The sequence below is a fragment of the Choloepus didactylus genome, chromosome 6 (assembly GCF_015220235.1).
Source record: "Choloepus didactylus isolate mChoDid1 chromosome 6, mChoDid1.pri, whole genome shotgun sequence".
Lineage (NCBI taxonomy): Eukaryota > Metazoa > Chordata > Mammalia > Pilosa > Megalonychidae > Choloepus > Choloepus didactylus.
In genome coordinates, this window is record NC_051312.1 from 55,913,306 (window position 1) to 55,934,061 (window position 20,756).

Genomic DNA, 20,756 nt, shown 5'->3' on the forward strand with positions numbered 1-20,756 from the left:
GACTTAAATGTAATCTTAAATATTCCCTCTGTGCACAGAGGCCTAACCCTGTGCTGTTTCTCTGAGGAATGTGAGTTATAAGTTTCTTGGGAAAATAAGTTTCTAGCTTCAAGGGGTCTGCCCCAGTTGAAATAATTCAGCCAAAAGCAAAGTTGAAATCACAGGGTAACAATCGAGAAGATGGAGTATGCACACATAAGATGTTTAACATACACATGGAGAATTGAGTGCTCTCACAGTGGTTCTCAGAATATGTTTCTCAACTATACAGAATCCTTCAGTGATGGTTTGCTGTATTCTAAAGCTGGTCACCAAGACCTAAACCTCTTCACTATGAAAAACTGCCTTTCATACAGGCTACCCACTTTTTAGAATATTGCTTCCACAATGTGAAAGTTTTCCAGTGTTAAACCAATAGTTCTAATAAATAAACAGAAATAAACAGACAAAATACTTCTATTTCCAAAGTTCATTGCAGATCTAGGTCAAGCATGACTTAGGTTCTGCTAATCAGTTATGACCCTTGCAATATGTAGATACAGAAATTAGTTACATTAGAAAACAAGGTAGATGGTATTCATCCTGCTGATGCAAAAGCAGGGTATGTGGTTCTGGAGCTTGCAGCTTATCAAAGGATTCTTTTTGCCACAACTAGATCTCTAGCCAGTGATCATTTCTGAAAATAATACTTGAACTGATTAAGATAAGAACTAGAGGCATAGAACTGCAAATACCCCAGAAAAGATCATGTTCTTAAAGGTAATCCATTCCTGTGGGGGCAGACCTATTATGGGTGGGATCCTTTGATTAGGTTACTTCAGTTGAGCCCAGCCCCAGGTGTCTCTTAATCCTCTTACTGGAGTCCTTTATAAGAGATGAAATTCAAAGAAAACACAAAGAAGCTGAGAGTGAAAAGCCACAGGAGCTCAGAGAGAAAAGTCAGAGAAGGTGAGAGAAGACACACAGAAAACAGACAAACCACAGAAAAAGAGGAAGCCACTGAAGCCAGAAGCTGGAAGCAATGAAATGCAGGAGAGAAGGGAGACACCAGCAGATATCACCCTGTGCCTGGCCATGTGCGTAGCCGAGGATAGCTGGTAGCCAGTCTTCTGAGAGAAAGCATCACCTGTTGATGCCTTAATTTGGACATTTCCACAGTCTCAGAACTGTAAACTTGTAAGGTAATAAATCCCCACTAGAAAAGCCAACCCATTTCTGTTATACTGTGTTTCTTCAGCATTAGCAAACTAAAACAAATACTAATAAAAATGCAAGCATAATTTAATATGTTCCAGCATTTCCTCACCATCCTAGTCAGTGAATTGTTAACAGCCTTACACCCAGGACTCAGTCTTTCCACCTTCAAGTTGTAGATCCTAGAGGGAATTGACTATTTTATCATGAATTAAATATTTTTTATAGTGTTTTTACTGACAATGCAGGTGATATGTGTAAGTAGCCTCTTCTATAGTCACAGCTTGGTGCAGTGAAAAGAATAGAAATTTGTGAAGGCATTAAATCATCACTATAAGTACTAAAGAGAGTCCCTTCTGTATATTTGTAACCTTTTTCTTACCTCCTTATATTGCTAAGGGTTTCTCCAAAATTTGACAAGGTCTTCTACCAATTGCTTCAAACATTAACATGGTCTTGAGACAATCAGCAGTGGGTGTGGGAAGGGGTATCCTCCATGCCAGACATGGAGGATACATAGTGGAGTAAATTTTTATGTAAACCAATGTGATCTGAGTTTTTACTACATTTTTCCAACATGTTTTCATTGGTAATATGGGGATTTGTACAAATATATATGCACTGAGGCAGAAAAAATTTGGACTTTAATTTCCATAAATCAGAATGTAAACAGAAACGCAGAAGGCCATGGTCTAGAACTTGTAGACAACTTAAATCTCAGTATAGCTCATGTAAACAACAATCAAAGGCACAGATTAAAAGTGGTGTCCTAGGAGAACCTAAGATGGCGGCTAGGTGAGACAGGGCAAAAAAACACCTCCTTGAAAAATACTAGATAAAAACCAGAAAGTGATCCAGAACACCACTGCCAGCGATGCACCAGCCAGATGAGGTCTGCTAAATCCACAGGGAACATGCCTTTGGTGAAACCAGGAGCCTGCATTCTGAAATGAGTGAGTGAGCCAGCTGAAAGTCTGGTGGCCATGCTGCAATGTGGGAAAAGAGTGGGCTGGCATTTGGAAATGGACTAGTTCTTTAAAAAAAAAAGCCCAGGAGCGGCTGCAGACACAATGGGGAGAGCTGCACAGTGAAGCAGGGCGGGAGCAGGCTGGGCTAACACCTCCATGTCTGGCATGGAGGATACCCCTTCCCACACCCGCTGCTGATTGTCTCAAGACCAGAGGAGCAGAGGGGATCCAAAAGGAGAAAAAAAACACATTTCTTGCAGCCATCTCCCCAGCGGAAGGGGGAAGCTCCTGCCCAGGGCCAGACCCACAGCCCAGAGCCACACCAAGAAACCCAGTGTGATGGGGAATCTTTCCTGCAGCACTACACACAAGTCACAATATCAGCTGTGGACAGTGGCCTTTAATACACCCACGGCTGATTGTCCCGGAGCTGGGAGGATGGAGCTGTGCAAAAAGGGGGAAGTTAACGCTTCCCATTCAACCATCTTTGAAGCAGGCTGGGAGCACCCCTGCATGTCCCAGCGACCTAGGGCTTCCCTGGAGGCCGGTGCACACTAGTGACATGGTGTGGCCCTCCCTCAGCAGAGGTCCTGGAAGAGCACAGCTGGGAAGGGGAACCCTTCAGAAATCCCACGGAACCCACGCCAATACCGAGGACTTGTGGGTCAGTGGCAGAGAACAGCCATAAATCTCCAGGAACACCTGGGAGGTTTGATTATTAAGGCTGCCCTGCCTGCCTAACCACCCAGAAACATGTCCCACATTCAGGGAGGACAGCACCAGCAACACACCCAAACTTGGTGCACCAATTGGACCCCACAAGAATCAGACCCCCACACACCACAAAGACAAAGTGGGGGAAAACTGACTTGAGGGGAATAGGTGACTCACAGACACCATCTGCTGGTTAGTTAGAGAAAGTGTACGCCACCAAGCTGCAGTTCTGTCAAATTAGGGATCAAGTAAAGCAAATGCCAAGAGGCCAAAAACAACAGAAAACCTTAAAGCATATGAAAAAACCAGATGATATGGAGAACCCAAAACAAAACACCTAAATCAAAAGATCAGAAGACACACATTACTTGGCACAATTAATCAAAGAATTACAGACAGGCAACAAGAGCATGGCTCAGGATATATAGGACATGAAGAAGAGCATGGCACAGGATATAAAAGACATAAAGAAGACCCTAGAAGAGCATAAAGAAGAAATTGAAAGAGTAAATAAAAAAATAGAAGATCTTATGGAATTTAAAGAAACTGTAGGCCAAATTAAAAAGACTCTGGATACTCATAATACAAGATTAGAGGAAGCTGAACAACAACTCAGCCTCCTTGAGGACCACAGAACAGAAAATGAAAGAACAAAAGAAAGAATGGGGAAAAAAATTAAAAAAAAAATCAAAATGGATCTCAGGGATATGATAAATAAAATAGAACGTCCAAATTTAAGACTCATTGGTGTCCCAGAAGGGGAAGAGAAGGGTAAAGGTCTAGAAAGAGGATTCAAAGAAATTGTTGGGGAAAACTTCCCCAACTTTATACACAACATAAATACACAAAGCATAAATGCCCAGCAAACTCCAAATAGAATAAATCCAAACAAACCCACTCCAAGACATGTTCTGATCAGACTGTCAAATACTGAAGAGAAGGAGCAAGTTCTGAAAGCAGCAAGAGAAAAGTTATTCACCGCATACAAAGGAAACAACATAAGACTAAGTAGTGACTACTCAGCGGCCACCATGGAGGCAAGAAGGCAGTGGCATGACATATTTAATATTCTGAGAGAGAAAAATTTCCAACCAAGAATACTTTATCCAGCAAAACTCTCCTTCAAATTTGAGGGAGAGCTTCAATTTTTCACAGGCAAACAACTGCTGAGAGATTTTGCTAATAAAAGACCTGCCCTACTTCAGATACTAAAGTGAGCCCTAACAACAGAGAAACAAAGAAAGGAGAGAGAGACATAGAAAATTTTAACAGGCATATATAGAATATTACACCCCAGGTCACCAGGACACACATTCGTCTCTAGTGATCACAGATCTTTCTTCAGAATGGACCGTATGCTGGGGCATAAAAACAAGCCTCAATAAAATAAAAAAATTAAAACAAAAATGAATTTGTTCAGGGCACGTTCTCTGACCACAGTGGAATACAAATACAGGTCAATAACCATGTGAGACTTGGAGAATTCACAAACACCTGGAGGATAAAAATGAGGGGGAGATGAAAACATTCATGGATAATCAAAAGCTGAGGGACTTCATCACCAGTAATCAGTTCTATAAGAAATGCTAAAGGCAGCTGAGCAGGCTGAAAGGAAGGGACACTAAACAATTGATTGAAACTACATGAAGAAATAAAGATTTCCAGTAAAGATCACATCATAAATATAAATACCAATACTACTGCATTTTGATTTATAACTCCACTATTACTTCCTACAGGTTCTAAAATACATAAACTGTAATGATAAATCAGTGGTTTTGGACTCAATGTAAAATATGTAATTTTTTACAAGAATTACATAAAGATGAGGGAATAATGGAGTATAGGAACATAGTTTATGTATCATATTGAAGTTAAGTTGGTATCAAAGAAAAACAAGATTGTTATAGACTTAAGATGTTAATTTTAAGCCCCACGGTAAACACAAAGAATGTATCAGAGAATATGACCATAGAGATGAAAAGTAGAGTAGGGGTTCTGAGAAGTGGGGGAAAGGGCAATGGGGAGTTAAGAAATGAGAGTAGGGTTTCTGTTTGGGGTGAAGGGAAACTTCTAGAAATGGATGGTGGGAAGGTGATAGCATTGCAACATTCTAAATGTGATTAATCCCACTAATGGAATGCTAGGGAGGGGGTGGAATGGGAAGATTTAGGCTTATATATGTTTCCACAATTTAAAAAAAAAAAGGTCTAAATACATGACAATTAAATGCCAAGGATGATCCTGGGTGGGATCTGAGGATGGAGGAGAGGAGGCTCAAAGGACACAGATGGGTCACACACACACAAAAAAGGAAATACAGAATGTAAGCTTTGTATCAATGTTGAATTTCTTGAACTTCTTAGCTGTGCTTAATGGGATTGCATAAAAGAATGTTCTTGTCCATGGGAAAGGTATATGTGAATTATATTGTTTGTTCAAAGATATGTGCAGCTTGCTCACATATGTTCAGAGGAAAGAGCAATAGACGATGGATGATAGGGAGGGAGGGAGGGAGAGAGGGAGGGAAAGAAATAAATGGTGGTGTGACAGGATGTTAAAGGTGGTGGATCAGGGTATCGGCGGAGGGGGGTCAGAGTATGATGGAGTTCTATGTATGGGGTTTGTACTGTTTGTGCAACTCTTGCTGTAAGATTGAATTTATTTCAAAATAAAATTGAAAAAAAGTGGTGTCTTAGTAAAGATAAAGATGGAAAGACAGATTAAATAAAGATGCTTGAGATGTTCTGAGTAACAGAGCTTGCACTATTTCCAGCCCATAGTCTTTATTAAAAAAAAACAAAAAACAAAAAAACTCACTATTTCTTTTCTCTTTCATACAAACATTGTTCCATATACTCTCCAGTATTCTTTCCCCACTAAGATTTTGGATTCTAAAGTCTCTGCCTTACAATCCTTCAGTCACAGGCTCCCAAGCCTGCTTGGATGCGAAAAATCAAAATACTTTCTTATCTACATGGAATTTGTTTTGTTAAAAAGAATGACTTTTCCCCCTCCAATGGATATTTTAAATCTAAATTACCAGGTGCTAATGAAAAAGTGTCTTTTAAGATGTTTGCCTTCACTTTTGGAACAAATTTTAACCATTCTTCAATAGACTCTTCAAAATTCTTCTAGCAGAACTTCTTTAGTACCTCACTTAGAAGTAATCACCCAGGGGATTTCAAACTTCTTCCAGAGGGAGGAGCCAAGATGGTGGCATAGAGAGGTGTGGAATTTAGTTAGTCCCCTGAAACAACTAATAAACAACCAGGAACAACTAGTAAATAATCTGGAACAACTGCTGGGGGACAAACATAATTGTCCACACATCATAGACCAACCTGGACTGGGTGGAAAGGCCAAGGTTGCAGCATAAAATCTGTAAGTAAAAACTGTGGAACCACAATGGGACATTCCACCCCCACCCCCAACAGCAGACTGAGTGGCAGGACTTCACTGCGGGAGGAGGGAACATTCCCAGAGCAAGCAAATACAGTGCAACCTAGTGCCAAGTGGGGTTTTAATTAACAAATATGGACTGGTGAATAGAAGCTACAAACATAGAGAAGCAGCAACATACCCTGGGGTCATTCCCAGTGGAGAGGAGATGGGGCTGATGGAGAGGAAAAAAATTAATTAAAAAAAGAAAAAAAAATACAGAGACTTTTAGAGACTGACCTCACAGAGCCGGAAAACACCTGTGCCCCAGGAGGGGGAGCCCAGAAGACCAGGTGCTCTAACTGACTGATGGGTGAAATTGGGGGGCCATGGACTGGATCTGAAAGGGGGCTTTCTTTCCCTTTTTCTCTCTCTCAACCTGAGTGGTTCACTGGAGCCTCAGCCATTTTCAGTTCACAGTGCTCTGACCCAGACAGGGGTGGAATTGACAGAGTCAGAGACAAAGGAACTATTGAAATGCTGAAGATAGCTCCCTAGGGGGTGTATCTCCCCTAAGAGGAAGGAGGTGGGGCCCAGCTCAAGGGCCTGCCCTCCCCTCAGAATCAGACCCCATGGCCTGGGGAAAACAGTCAAAACAGAAGAAAACTAAGTTAAGAATTAAAGGGGCCACACCTCTTTACACCAGTTGGGAGTGACAAGCTGACAGGTGCCACCTGCTGGGCAGGTTAGGAAAAGCACAGCAGATCAAGACCTCACAGGAAACTCTGTCAACATCTAAGACACACACTCAGGGAGATTGAAACTGAATATAACCTCATTCTGAGATCTGAACCTGTTCTGGTCTGGAAAAAATCTGATTGGGGTAACCAGGGAAGCCAGATGCCTAGAAAACAGAAGACTACAAACAACACTAAGAAGGGGGGAGATGTGGCCCAGTCAAAGGAACAAACTTACACCTCAATCAAGATACAGTTGAGATATTCTTTCATTTTAATGAAACAGTCAACTAAAGATTTTCAAAGAAATGGCTAAATCAAATCAAAAACCAAATCAACAAATTTGGGGAAGATAAAGCAAAAGAGATGAAGGACATAAAGAAAACACCGGGCAAACATAAGGTAGAAATCGAAAGTTTGCAGAAACAAGTGGCAGAATCTATGGAAATGGAAGGCACAACACAAGAGATGAAAAACACAATGGAGACATACAACAACAGAGCTCAAGAGGCAGAAGAAAACACTCAGGAATTGGAGAACAAGACACCTAAAATCCTACACACAAAAGAACAGATAGGAAAAAGAATTAAAAAATATGAGCAACGTCTCAGGGAATTGAATGACAACATGAAGTACATGAATGTATATGTCATGGGTGTCCCAGAAGGAGAAGAGAAGGGAAAAGGGACAGAAGCAATAATAGAGGAAACAAGCAATGAAAACTTCCCATCTCTTATAAAGGACATAAAATTACAGATCAAGAAGTGCAGCATACCCCAAAGAGAATAGATATGAGTAGACCTAAGCCAAGACACTTAATAATCAAATTATCAAATGTCAAAGACAAAGTGAATCCTGAAAGCAGCAAGAGAAAAGTGATCCATTACGTACAAAGGAAGCTTGATAAGACCATGTGTGGATTTCTCAGTAGAAACCATGGAGGCAAGAAGGAAGTGTTATGATATATATAAGATACTGAAAGAGAAAAACCACCAACCAAGAATCCTATATCCGGTTAAACTGTCCTTCAACTAGGAGGGAGAGTTTAAAATATTCTCTGACAAACAGACTGAGAGAGTTGGTGAACAAGATACCTGCTCTACAGGAAATACTAAAGGGAGCACTACAGACAGATAGGAAAAGACAGAAGTTTGAGGTTTGGAACACAATTTTGGGTGATCGTAGCACAACAATATAAGTACACTGAACAAAGATGACTGTGAGCATGGTTGAAAGAGGAAGGTTAGGAGCATGTGGGGCACAAAAGTAAAAAGGAAAGATAAATATTGGGACTGTATAATTCACTGAAACCTAGAGTGCTCAACAATTGTGATAAAATGAAAAAATATGTTTTTACATGAGGGAGAAGAAATGCATGTCAACTTTACAAGGTGTTAAAAATGGGGTGGTATTGGGGAAAGATGCAATCTATGCAACCTAGAGACTATAGTTAACAGAAGCATTGTATTATGCTTCCTTTAAGGTAACAAAGGCAATATACCAAAGCTAAACTCATATAAGAGGCAGACATAAGGAGGGTTATGGGACTCTTGGCATTGGTGATGTTGTCTGACTCTTTTATTGTACTTTAGTTTAATCCTGTCTTTCCTTTTGTTGTTTTTAGCTGTCATTTTTTGTTGTTTCTTTTTTTTTCCTCTTCCTCCTCCTTTGCAGAAGAAATGGAGATGTCATAATATAGATATTTGTAGATAGCGGTGATGGTGGTAACACATAAATACGTGGTTATACAAGAAACCATCAAATGTTTACTAAGGACAGAATGTATGGTGGGTGAACAAAACTGCCTTAAAAAATGGGATGATGAAGAAAACTTGAGGGCATTATATAGAGTGAAATAAATCAGACACAAAAGGGCAAATATTGTGTGGTCTCACGGATATAAACTAATTATAACCTGTAACTCATAGTTAGAAATATGTTACCAGGATATAGAATGAGGCTAAAGAATGGGAAGTGGTTGTTTATTATGAACAGAATGTTTAACTAGGTTGAACTTAAGTGTTTGGATATGTACAGAGGTGATGGTAGCATATTATTGTGAGAATAACTAACAGTGCTGAATGGTGTGCGAAGGTGGTGAAAAGGGGAAGCTTACTTAAAGTCATGTATGTCACCAGAAGGAAAGTTGGAGGTTAAAATATTGGAATGTATAAAACAGTGAATCTTGTGGTGGATGATGTCTGTGATTAACTTTACAAATATTAGAAATCTCTTTCAACAAATATATGACACTATAACTGAAGCTAATAATAGTGGGGTGTATAGGGAAAAAATATACCTATTGCAAACTATGTACTACAGTTAGTAGTATTTTAGCATTCTCTCATCAACAGTAACAAATGTAATATACTAATACCATGAGCCAATAATGGAGGGGGTGTGTGGCTTGGAACATGGGAGGATTTGAGTTTTCTTTTTTGTTTTTATTTCTTTTCTGGAACAATGGATGCACAGTTGAATGATGTACTGTGGGCAACTGACTGTGCACACTGGATGATTTTATGGCATGTGAACAATGTCAATAAAATTGAACTAAAAACAAAAAACTTCTCCAAGATATTTTTTATTCCCATATTTTCTCCCACACCTCTTTGATTTTGTGTAATCAAATTACCTGTTTTCCTTGCTTCTAAATTAAGACTCTTTCAGGCAATGCCCTTATACTTTTACTGTACAGAGTAGGAGTCAAATATTTTTTGTTCAATAAATCCACCTGAATCTCTACCCAGTGGTCTTTACTGAAAATAATAAATTTAATCAGTAACAGTTGATGATATACTGTTCACTGTTAGGTTTTTTAAAACAGTCCAAACATTTTTTTCTATCAATTTTCTTCCCACAGATTTTCAACATGATAAAGTGAGTACTAGTAAATTTAACTAGCAGTAAATGTAAACTGTTACATTTAGTAGTAGTAGAGTTGCATTTCTTTTATAATTTCTCTATCCCACCAGTTAGAAAAATAAGATTACACTATAAAAGTATCCCACTAAAACAAGCTATATATATATATATATATATATATATATATATATATATATATACACACACACACACATATATATATATAAAATAACCCATAATTTTCTCATTGTCACACAGTTGGGTTCATATTGCACTCTGTGTGTGTATGTGTGTGTACTGTGCACAAGCACATTTTAACTTATTTTCATATTGACTCTAACATCATTTTAGCTTTATTTCCATTGCTGTAAATGGTCAGTTGGTAGTTATTGGCTTGAATGATCTTGCCCTCTAACTGAGCCCTTATTAAACCTCTGTCCACAAGAAATTAGTCAATATACCCAGTATTCTGATAATTCAAGTCCACTGCTATTTTTCACCATAAAAGGGAAATCTGTAATATTTAAGAATCAGGAGAAATATTTTCAAGTCCACCTCATCACACATTCAAGAAGTGTCAAGAAAAAGACCACTAGAAGAAATGAAAATACATAATATCAAAAACCACTGAAAAATTCTTGCTTTATTTTCTCCTGTACTTCATCTCCATGCCAGAGAACCCATTTTCATGCTATAATCAAGAGTATTGGCACTGAATATTGATACCAACAATTTTGTACAGCCCATTTTTTAAATTTAACATAAGGTAGAAATCATTTTGGAATAATGCAGCTCATCTGCATTTAAATGTCTGTTTAAAAAAAAAGGAAGGAAGGAAGGAAAGTAGGAAAGAAGGAAGGAAGAAAAGAGATTAGTGAATGCTGAAGAGATTGATTTGTTATTGAAAATAAACCATCAGTAGTGGACTGATCAAGGAAGATTTATCATTAATATCCATGGATTAATGATGCTAATTAACTAATTGCATCCAAGAATAAAGAAAGTAAAATTGTAGAAATAGAAAAGAGACAGAGAAATTGTAGAACATAAAGTAGTTGTATAACAAGACAGACCAAGAATCAAAAGAGAAAAAAAAAAAAACACAATGTTTTATAGGGTCCTTACATTTGAAAGGCTATAATGGAAGAGGTTTCAGCTTATTTATATGGTCAAATTTACATTACTCTGGGATAATCCTAAATAAATTCTTCATTCTAGATTGTTTCTCCTGTATCATGCAGCCAATTTATAGCTGCCTTTCTTCTTTACGCCTGTGATGCCATTTAGTATACAAATTCATGAAATGAAAATTAATTTTAAAATTAGACCAAAGAAAATATAATCAGAAAGTAAAATTATCTAGAATGGTTTAGACTAATAACATTTAAATGTAGGGATTATCCACAGGCTTTGAAATTCTTAGCCTTAGAGTTTCTGGCCACTACACATAAGTACATAAATGAGAGCCAAGTATGCATAGGATCAATATTCCAAACTTATGGCAAATTTATATGTGTATGTGTATTCTTTGATTTACATAAAATTTCCCCAAAATATAAATCTTACTTCATTCTGGAGATCTCGGATCATTTTGCTTTTTCTTTCCACTTCACTCTTTAAAAAATTAATCTGAAAATGAAGAGAATATTGTGTAAGTGCAATACAAATTCATTTCCATACCTTTGGTAAATGTATTTCCATGATTTAGGGCATATAGCAAAACAATTGATTCTTTTTCAACAAATATTGACAACGAACAAAGGATTAAATTTTTCATTAAATAAAATATTTGTTACTCAATTCATACATATATTTTCCAATTATATAAAAACAATCTTTTCTCATGTAATAAAAGGTTAATAATGTCTTTTATCTGAGAAACCATGCACATTATGACTGTGATTCTCTTACCTGGGTAAACCTCAATAAAAATGTGGTTCTTTTAAAATAATAGATTCTAGGTTTGGGCCCAAATTTCTCTTTTAAAACACTTTCCAGCTAATTTTGACCTGTAGCCAGGTTTGAGATCAATTGTGTAGTGCGTTTCCTTACCCCAAAAGGGTGGATTATGATCACTGTACCTAAGATACCATGATGACTCTTCCTGAATATGATTTTGTCAGAATCTGTAATTCAGGCCAGTTATTCCAATTATATTTACATAAAAATAGCAGCTTTACCTGACCTGAGTACTGTGATATAAAAGCATTTTACACAGCGGTTAAGATTTGAGACTTTATAGTCACAGCTGGTTCACTAATGATAAAAGCTGACTTACAATAGTCAATGAAACATTTAATTTCTTCAATATTAAGGTGTAGTGCTATGTTGAACTTTGCAATGTATAAAACACTAGTACCAAAGCCTTATCATCATTGATAGTGGGAACAATTCACTAACCAAAAACTGATTTACATTCGAAGTATTTATTTTTTGCTTTATTTCACTGTTGTTTTTCCTGTAATTTTAACAACTGTGGATGAATTTAAGTAGTGCTTCAGAAGTGTTGACAGAAAAAAGATGATCATTGGCAAATGTAACTAAACACTTCCTGCAGGTCCAAATTTATATAAAATTCATGAGATAAAGGCAAAGCATTCCAGGCAAAGATGTATTACAAAACATTCCTTGCAAAAAGAGCACCACAAAAATCATTGTTCAAGAAATTGTTGGAAAGAGTCCAAATATAAAACAATAGGGGATTACTGAAATAAATTATGGTGCTTCTCCTAAAGCAATATTATACAATTATTAGAAGAATAAGGTTGATCTGTAAATACTAACACGGAACAATTCTGAGATATATTTTTAAATGAGAGTGCAAAACAGAATAAAATTGCTAACATTTGTGTAAAAAACTAATTCACACTTAAACACACATACCCAGTACCCACAGAAACACACTCACACACAGTTGTTTAGAACAGTGCTTTAGAACCATTGGTGCATGGGTATATGCATATTGTCAGACCACACTCCCTACAAATTAAATGAGAATCTCTGGAGGTGGGACAGTCATCAGTATTTTTTAAATGCCCCAAGTGATTCCAGGACACAGCCAAATATGTAAAGGAGTGGATTAGACTAGTGCTTCTCAGCCTTTAATATGCATTTGAATCACCTCTAGTTACAGTCAATAATGCAGATTCTGATTTAGTAGATCTGGAAGGGTTATTTCTTACATGTTTTAGGTGATACACTTGATGCTGTTAAACTTCCGGCCACAATCTTGAGTAGAAAGGGCTCAGACTAGCACTGACCAAAATAAATATAATGCAAGCCACATGTACAGCAGATTTCAATTTTCTGCTAGCCATATTAAAAAAAAAAACCAACTAAAACAAGCAAGCAAAACAAAAGGCAAATTAATTTTATTAACATTTTATTTAATTCAGTATATTCAAATTGTTATTTTGATATGTAATCAATTACTAATGATATAATTTGCCTCTTTTTTTGTAACACATCTTTGAAATCCTATGTGTGTTTTGCACAAACAGCATATCCCAATTTGTACTAGCCGTGCTTTTAGTGCTCCATAGCTTTATGTGTCTGTCTAGTGCCTATGTATTGCACAGCAAAGTCTTAGAGGATCCTCAGAATGATACAGAAGTGAATGGTAATACAAGTTCTCTCTGGGAAGAGACTGAAACTGTGCACTGGGAATCAAGTTGAGTAGGAAGGTTAATTTTCAATGTATATTACACTTTTTACTTTTATTTATTCTTATTTTTAGTTCTGAAACACTTCAAGCATAAAGAGAACAAGAGGTAATATGTGAAGTGCATACAGGTGTAACCATTTTGTCCAAATTTGTTCAGATCATTTTGTAAAGAAAATGCTACAGATACTATGAAAGCCCCACCTATTTTCCCCTCTCTGTCTCCAGAGGTAATCCATATTATCTCTGATGTGATTAGTCCTGTGCATATTTTTGTACATTTTATTTATTGTGAAAGTTCCCATGAAAAATGAACACTATTTCTTTGTGTTAACAATTTGTAGGAAATATGTGCTGCAATCTTCTGCAACTTACTCCTTTTATAAAGTCAACTTTACATTTGTGAGATTTAACCATGTGTATTTTATATAAAACCAGATAATTTATTGTAACTAGTGAATTTTGTATTAGTAGTTATCACAATTATAGGTACAAATTACTGAATTATTCATGGTAAAGGCTAAGCTACTACAAACCAACAAATTTCTAAATGCAGTGGCTTAAGTAAGATGGATATTTGTACTGCTCTCATATAATAGTATCACGATATGTAGCCCAGGCCTGGAGTGGCATATAATAATGTCAAGATATGTAACCCAGGCCTGGAGTCCAGTGTCAGTGGTCCAGAGCTGTTGTGCAGGTGCCTCCGCTGTACCCAATCATTACTTTCACAGTTTCTTCCATCATAGCTATTTGTCAACCACTACATATGAAGAGAAACTCCAGAGTCAAGAATAAAGTACAATCCGTGAGTTCTGGCTCCAAACTAGAGTCTGGACCTATTTGATTTTCTCTGGGAGATTTGAACTAAGAACCTCAGAGAGGACAGGCTAGTTAGCAGCTGTGGCAGATAAAGGATGTCATGGGCTAATGCTGAGGCAGTGGTAAGACAAGTGTTGTACAAATAATTAATTAGAAGAGGAAGTCTCATCATTTCTCACTCCTGGACTTGCCTTTCCATAAAGTCCCCTTAGAAGCCTGTAAACACCTGTTAACACCTCCTCGTTTCTGCCTTCTACGGGGTTCCATGCATTATCATTCCTTGAAATGGTATGGAAACCCCAAACAAAAATGTTTTGATAGTGAAAGTACAATGTAAACAGAAGCAGCCCCATTATCCAAAATACCCTATCCAAACCATATCATGCCCATTGTTTTGGCCATATTAATTTTCAAGGCAAATTTGAACTGGAAAGGTATGGATAGCAACCAAAAAATTTTTATCACACAATGTATGCCATCAAGTAAATCAAGTTGCTGATAGAACAAAGGTACCACCAGGATGTACTTGATACCACGCAACAATTAGACATGTATGCAGAGCAATATTGTGCCTCCCAATGTACAGCCTTTACACCTATGTCTATGCAAGCACTTTATTAGTACTGTAAGTTTTGGCTTTGTTAGTCTTAATTTTAAGTCATGAACTATTTAAGGCTATCTTGCTTATATTAATAAATTGCTCTTCACTGATACTATTTTCCCTGATTTCTCACATTTTGGTTCTGTAAAGTAACTGTCAAATAACAACTATTTGTAAGTAAACATAAAATGAAAATATATTGAAATGTTGAGAGGATAATCATCTAAAATTTAAACATGACCAAAAATCTATGACAAGGCAATGTTTAATTATTCAAGACCTAAAAATTACTGAGAACATCTCAGAAGTATTAGAATTTTGAGACCATTGGTCTGGAATCCTGACAGTGTTTAGCATCTCTGGAAAAAAAAATAAGCATTCCTAGCAGATGGTTAAGAAAATAACCCTCAGAGACAGAAAATATCATTTATTTACTTTGAATAAAGAATGGAAGAATATAGCAATTCGATACTCTTAAGGGGCTTGAAAGCTTGAAGCTCTTACCTTTAGACTAATTATGTCTCACATAGTTAAGCCATAAAATTTAACAAGGGTAGTGTAATGCATCCAATGAGCATTAATATCTTTAATTACTATGGCTACACCTAGAGATCATTCTTCCTTGCTGTCGGCATTTTCCATGAAGAACACACATTTGAAAGATCTGCTACTCCATCATTTGCTTGGGGCTAAAAACAAATGTGAAAATGTTTATAAAGAAGTTCATGACAACACTTCTTTTTTCAATTAATATTCTAAAAATGTATCTTCTTTTATATTTTGTAATATAATAAACCAAGATAACCTTCATGTTTCACAGCATTTTATCATGAATTTATCAAACACTGAGGACACTTTTTTGCAACATCTTTCACATAAAATATAAAGTATTTCATTTCCATGAACAAATGGCAAAGTGATTAGTTATGTATTTGAGGGCAGCACATTAAGATTATCTGCTCTTAAATCTATAATTACATAACAAGATTTATAGAATAAATTTTTTTCTTTCCTTTGGGGAGAAAGAAACTACAAGTATCTGAATTTACTTCAATCAAGAGACAATAATTTTAGAATTATTTACAATAAAAATGTTTAAAAAATGTGTAGCTTAATCCTTAGTTAACTTAGCATCTTCAAATAGGGAGACAGAAGCACGAAGTATTCTGTTTGAGTCTTTACCAAAATTTGGAAGGATGTTTGAGATTCTCAGTGGTGTGAAACACACCTTCCCCTAGTTCCATCAGAAGTGCATTAACATCAGACATCCCTGAAGATCAGGATAGCAATTAAAATAGAGGAAGGGGTAGCAACAGACAAGATGGAATTGAACAAAGGATTATGAATACTATTTGCTAGGGTATTAGAATAGCTAGAAGGAAATAATTGAAATGGTGAACTGTAACCCATAGCTTCACTTGAAATTTGTTCTATAGCTGCATGTTAAATTGTAATTTGAAATTTATTACCTTTTTGTATATATGTTATATTTTACAATAAGGGAATAACTGAAACTATGTTGCTGTAACTCATAACATTTTTGGAAATTTCCTATATAATTACTTGTTAAGGCATACTTTGAAAGACATTCCTTTTTGCATATAGGTTATATTTCCCAATAAGGAAATAACTGAAATTGTGGAAATGTAACCCATAATATTCTTTGAAATTTGCTCTCTAACTACTTGAAAAGTTATCATTTCTATGTATATATGTAATAGTCAACAAAAAAAATGATAAAATGATAAAAAAGTACATTAGCAATTAAAAACTCAAAATTATAATATGCATAAGTCATTCTCATATTTATTAAGGTTTCAATTCAATACATATACATTACCATGCAGAGATAAATATGTAAGTATGCATATATGTAAGTACATATGTAATTTATTTTAGTTGCAGATATTTGCATTTATGGATGATGTATATTTTGTTAATATACTCTTGCATTTATTTGAGTAATACTTTAGGATTTTTACAACAATTTTCATATGTGAAATATATCTATGGGTTTATTTATGTACATTTTCATTAATAGATTTAGGGATCATAACATGACATGAAAATTTTATTTTCCAGAAAATACATGTGTATGGTAGAAGTTTACTGTTCTTAAAAGTTAGATGGTAGTCACCATTGAAACCACCTTTCCCTAGAATTTTAGGGAAAAGAGGTCTTTTGCTTCAATATAATGTAAACATTTTATTGGTCTGTTCAAGTTCTTTATTCCTTCTTTCAGAAATTTTGGAATATACATTAATTTGGAAGAATTTACCTATATATTTTTAAATTTATCACTGGAGAGTCGCTTATAAGACTTTTGTTTAAAACCCTATTGGGAATATGAATATTTTCCCTTTTTATTCAATTTTTTAAAATCTGGATCTTCTTTCTCTTACTGTTCAGTCTTACCAAATGTTTCTTTATCCTAACAATCTTTTCAAAGATCTTAGATTTTGTTCTTGTTTCTTTGTTTTCTATTTTATCACTTTCTGCCATAGCCTAATTCTTGCCTTTCTTTTTTCCACCATCTGAGCTTTTGTTCTTTTATGAACTTCTTGAATTAATGTTGTTATCTTTTCACATTTCCCGATAAATGTGTTTAAAGCTATCAATTCCTTTTCAAGTATTACTTTGGAAGGTAGCATCATTATTATGCTACCTTCCAAAGGTATTTCTTAATTTATTTTGTGATTTCTTTTTAACCAATAGGCTAATAGAGAATATGTTGTCTATTTTCAAAACCTAAGGAATAGTCGGGTCATTTCTAAAAATTTATATTTAATTTTACAACAATATGTTTGAAGAGCATAATACTTATATAAATATATGCTATTAATATGTATTTTTAATTTTTAGAGCTTCATTTATGGATTAATACATATTTTATTCCTAAAATGTTTTGTGTATGCTCAAAAAGAATACATGCACTTTGTTGGTGATTTCTCTGTATATCTAAATAGTTCAAATTATTAATTGCATTTTTATTATCTTCTATGTATCTGCTTATCTATTTCTCCTGGGAAGTGCTATCAATTATAGATTGGTGGATGTTGAAGCTGCACTGTTAGTTGCATATATATTTATGACGGTTATAGTTCAAGTCATCTCATCCTAATTTTATATTTTGCTGAGATATAATGTCTTCCCTTATGACAACATTGTGTCTTAAATTCTATTTGCCAGGCATTAATATTGCTGTGGCTTCTTTCTTTAATGTTGTTTGTAAATATTTTCCTATCTTCTTATTTTAAGAATATAATCTTTTCAAATTTTAAAGTTAATACATTTGCATATATTGCCCATCCTCTTAATTTTAGTTTTTTTGAACCACTTTAAAAATTCAATTAATAAATTTAACCAATTTCAATTTATTATGATTTCTAGAATTTTAATATATAGGAGCTTACTTTTGCCATCTTATTTGAACTTTTCCTTTCTTTTCTTTTTCCATAGTGTGCTGTACTTATATCTATTTTGAATATTTCCTTGCAGAGGGTTTTCAAAATGGGTCTTTGTGTGGCAACCCTTCTGATACTTACATGCTTGAGAATATTTACCCTTACGCCTTACCATTCGAACACCAATTTAGCTGGACAGAAGATTCTAGAAGCAATGCTTTAAACAATATTGCATCATCAGCTTCTCAGGCTCATTTTTACTATTAAGAAGTCCGAAATCTATCTGATTCTTGCCATTTTGTAGGTGATCTGCTCATTCTTTTGTTAGCTTTTATAACTACTAACGATACCTTTGTTTTTATATTCTAGATTTTACTATAACTTGGTAAGGTTTCTATTTATATCTGGCCTCTTATTCTATGACTCATATAGTTTGCATTTCTACTTCTAGGATCCATGCTTTTTAATGCTTATTTTCTATTTCCTCTCTCTTTTCTTTTTGGTCCTCTTTTATGAATATTTCCTGTGAATTTTGTGATAATTACTGTTCTAGTTTGCTAATGCTGCAGAATGCAAAACACCAGAGACGGATTGGCTTTTATAAAAAGGGGGTTTATTTGGCTACACAGTTACAGTCTTAAGGCCATAAAGTGTCCAAGGTAACACATCAGTAATCAGGTACCTTCACTGGAGGATGGCCAATGGCCTCCAGAAAACCTCTGTTAACTGAGAAGGCACGTGGCTGGTGTCTGCTCCAAAGTTCTGGTTTCAAAATGGCTTTCTCCCAGGACGTTCCTCTCTAGCAAGCTTGCTCCTCTTCAAAATGTCACTCACAGCTGCACTCAGTTTCTTCTCTTTGAGTCAGCTCATTTATATGGCTCCACTGATCAAGGCCCACCCTGAATGGGCACGCCTCCATGGGAGTATCCCACCAGAGTCACCACCCACAGCTGGGTGGGGCACATTCCAAGCAAATCTAATCAGCACCAAAACGTCTGCCTCACAAGACTACATCAAAGATAATGGCATTTGGGGGACACAATACATTCAAACCGGCACAATTACTATTTTCTTCCTGTTACTTATCCCATCTATTGTGTGCTTTATTTCCTTTATTTCAGCTATCAGGTATTGTTCATACGTAATATTTCCAATGAGCTCATTTTTTATGGTTTCTTGTTCTTGCTTTTATTGTAAATACCTCCTTTGTATTAACAGTGCTTAAAATGTTTACTTTAAATTCTTAATTCATCTATTCCAATAATTCTGCTTCAGACTGGATGAGTGATTCAATGTTTCATCTTTCTTTTACAGTAGCTCGGTAACTTGGATGTCTTCTTACTTTATCCTCAGAGCTAATTTTCTCTTTGGGTTATTAATTACTCTGTGCCACAGTATGTATTGGAAAAGAAAAAAAAAAAAGTGTCAGATGTCTTGATGAGAAGAGGGAAGGACATAATGTCCAGGAAGCAAACCTCAAAACCACAGAATGTTCTGGGGCTGGGGGGAAGGGTAGGCCTGGTAATGGCTCCCCCATTCCTGATTCCTCCTACTCCTCCCCTTGGCATGGCTGATTTTGTGCATTGATGTTACCATGATGACAACAGTCATCAGCAGTTGCTGCCGATATCCAGGATGAAAGGGCAGAAAGTGATACTCCCAAGCAAGAGTGGGGAAGAGAAGAAGAGCAGAACTTACAGCTGTCTTCCACCCAACCTCTCAAGTATCCTAGTGCTGTCCTCTGTCCTGGACAACAGCAATAACCCTTCCCAACATAAGGATGCTCATTCCTTTGAGTTGTCTGTTTTTTCGTTTGTTTGTTTTTTGTTTTTTGTTTTTTTTGTAGGAGCAAATGATTTTTGGTTGAGTTATTCACTTGTTTTTATCAGTTCCTAGGTCCATGTTTGCCTCTAACTTCTATTGTTTCCGAAGGGCTGATTTGGGGGGGAAAGGAACTTGTAATGGCATCAGTTTGTTACCTTGAGAGAAAGTTCACAAATATGTGCTCCTGATGATAATTAGAGAAAAAAGGAGATGATTCATTCTGGAATTCATGGTTCACTGTAGGATGCTAATAAGTGTTTGTTAAAGGAATGTATAAGCTATAGGTCCCAGATAAAAAACAGCATTGAACCTGACCATTTTCCATATATTTTGAACATGAAAGGGCAGACACTCAAGACTAATATTAAAAATAGATTAGAATAGAAAATATGAGGGTACATCACACAGAAATATAGAGTTGAGGAAACAAAGCATTCTAAATTATAAATACTGGAATACATTATTTGAATATCTATTCCTGATAATTCTTCCTGTAGTATTAATGGATGACAAAGATTTTAAATGGTTAGAAAATAGTAGTAGTAGCAGTAATAATAATAATAACAATAATAGTGTCCCAGTTTG

The 20,756-nt window shown here is 35.8% G+C and overlaps 1 protein-coding gene across 4 annotated transcripts in view; it reads right to left on the reverse strand.

The window, feature by feature from the left end:
* LUZP2 (leucine zipper protein 2) overlaps positions 1 to 20,756 on the reverse strand; it is a 654,481-nt gene that overhangs the window by 336,935 nt on the left and 296,790 nt on the right. For all 4 annotated transcript variants that reach the window (XM_037839189.1, XM_037839191.1, XM_037839190.1 and 1 more), the window contains exon 5: positions 11,426 to 11,488. In XM_037839189.1, coding sequence (XP_037695117.1) covers positions 11,426 to 11,488 — 63 coding nt within the window. The remainder of the gene's footprint in view (positions 1 to 11,425; positions 11,489 to 20,756) is intronic.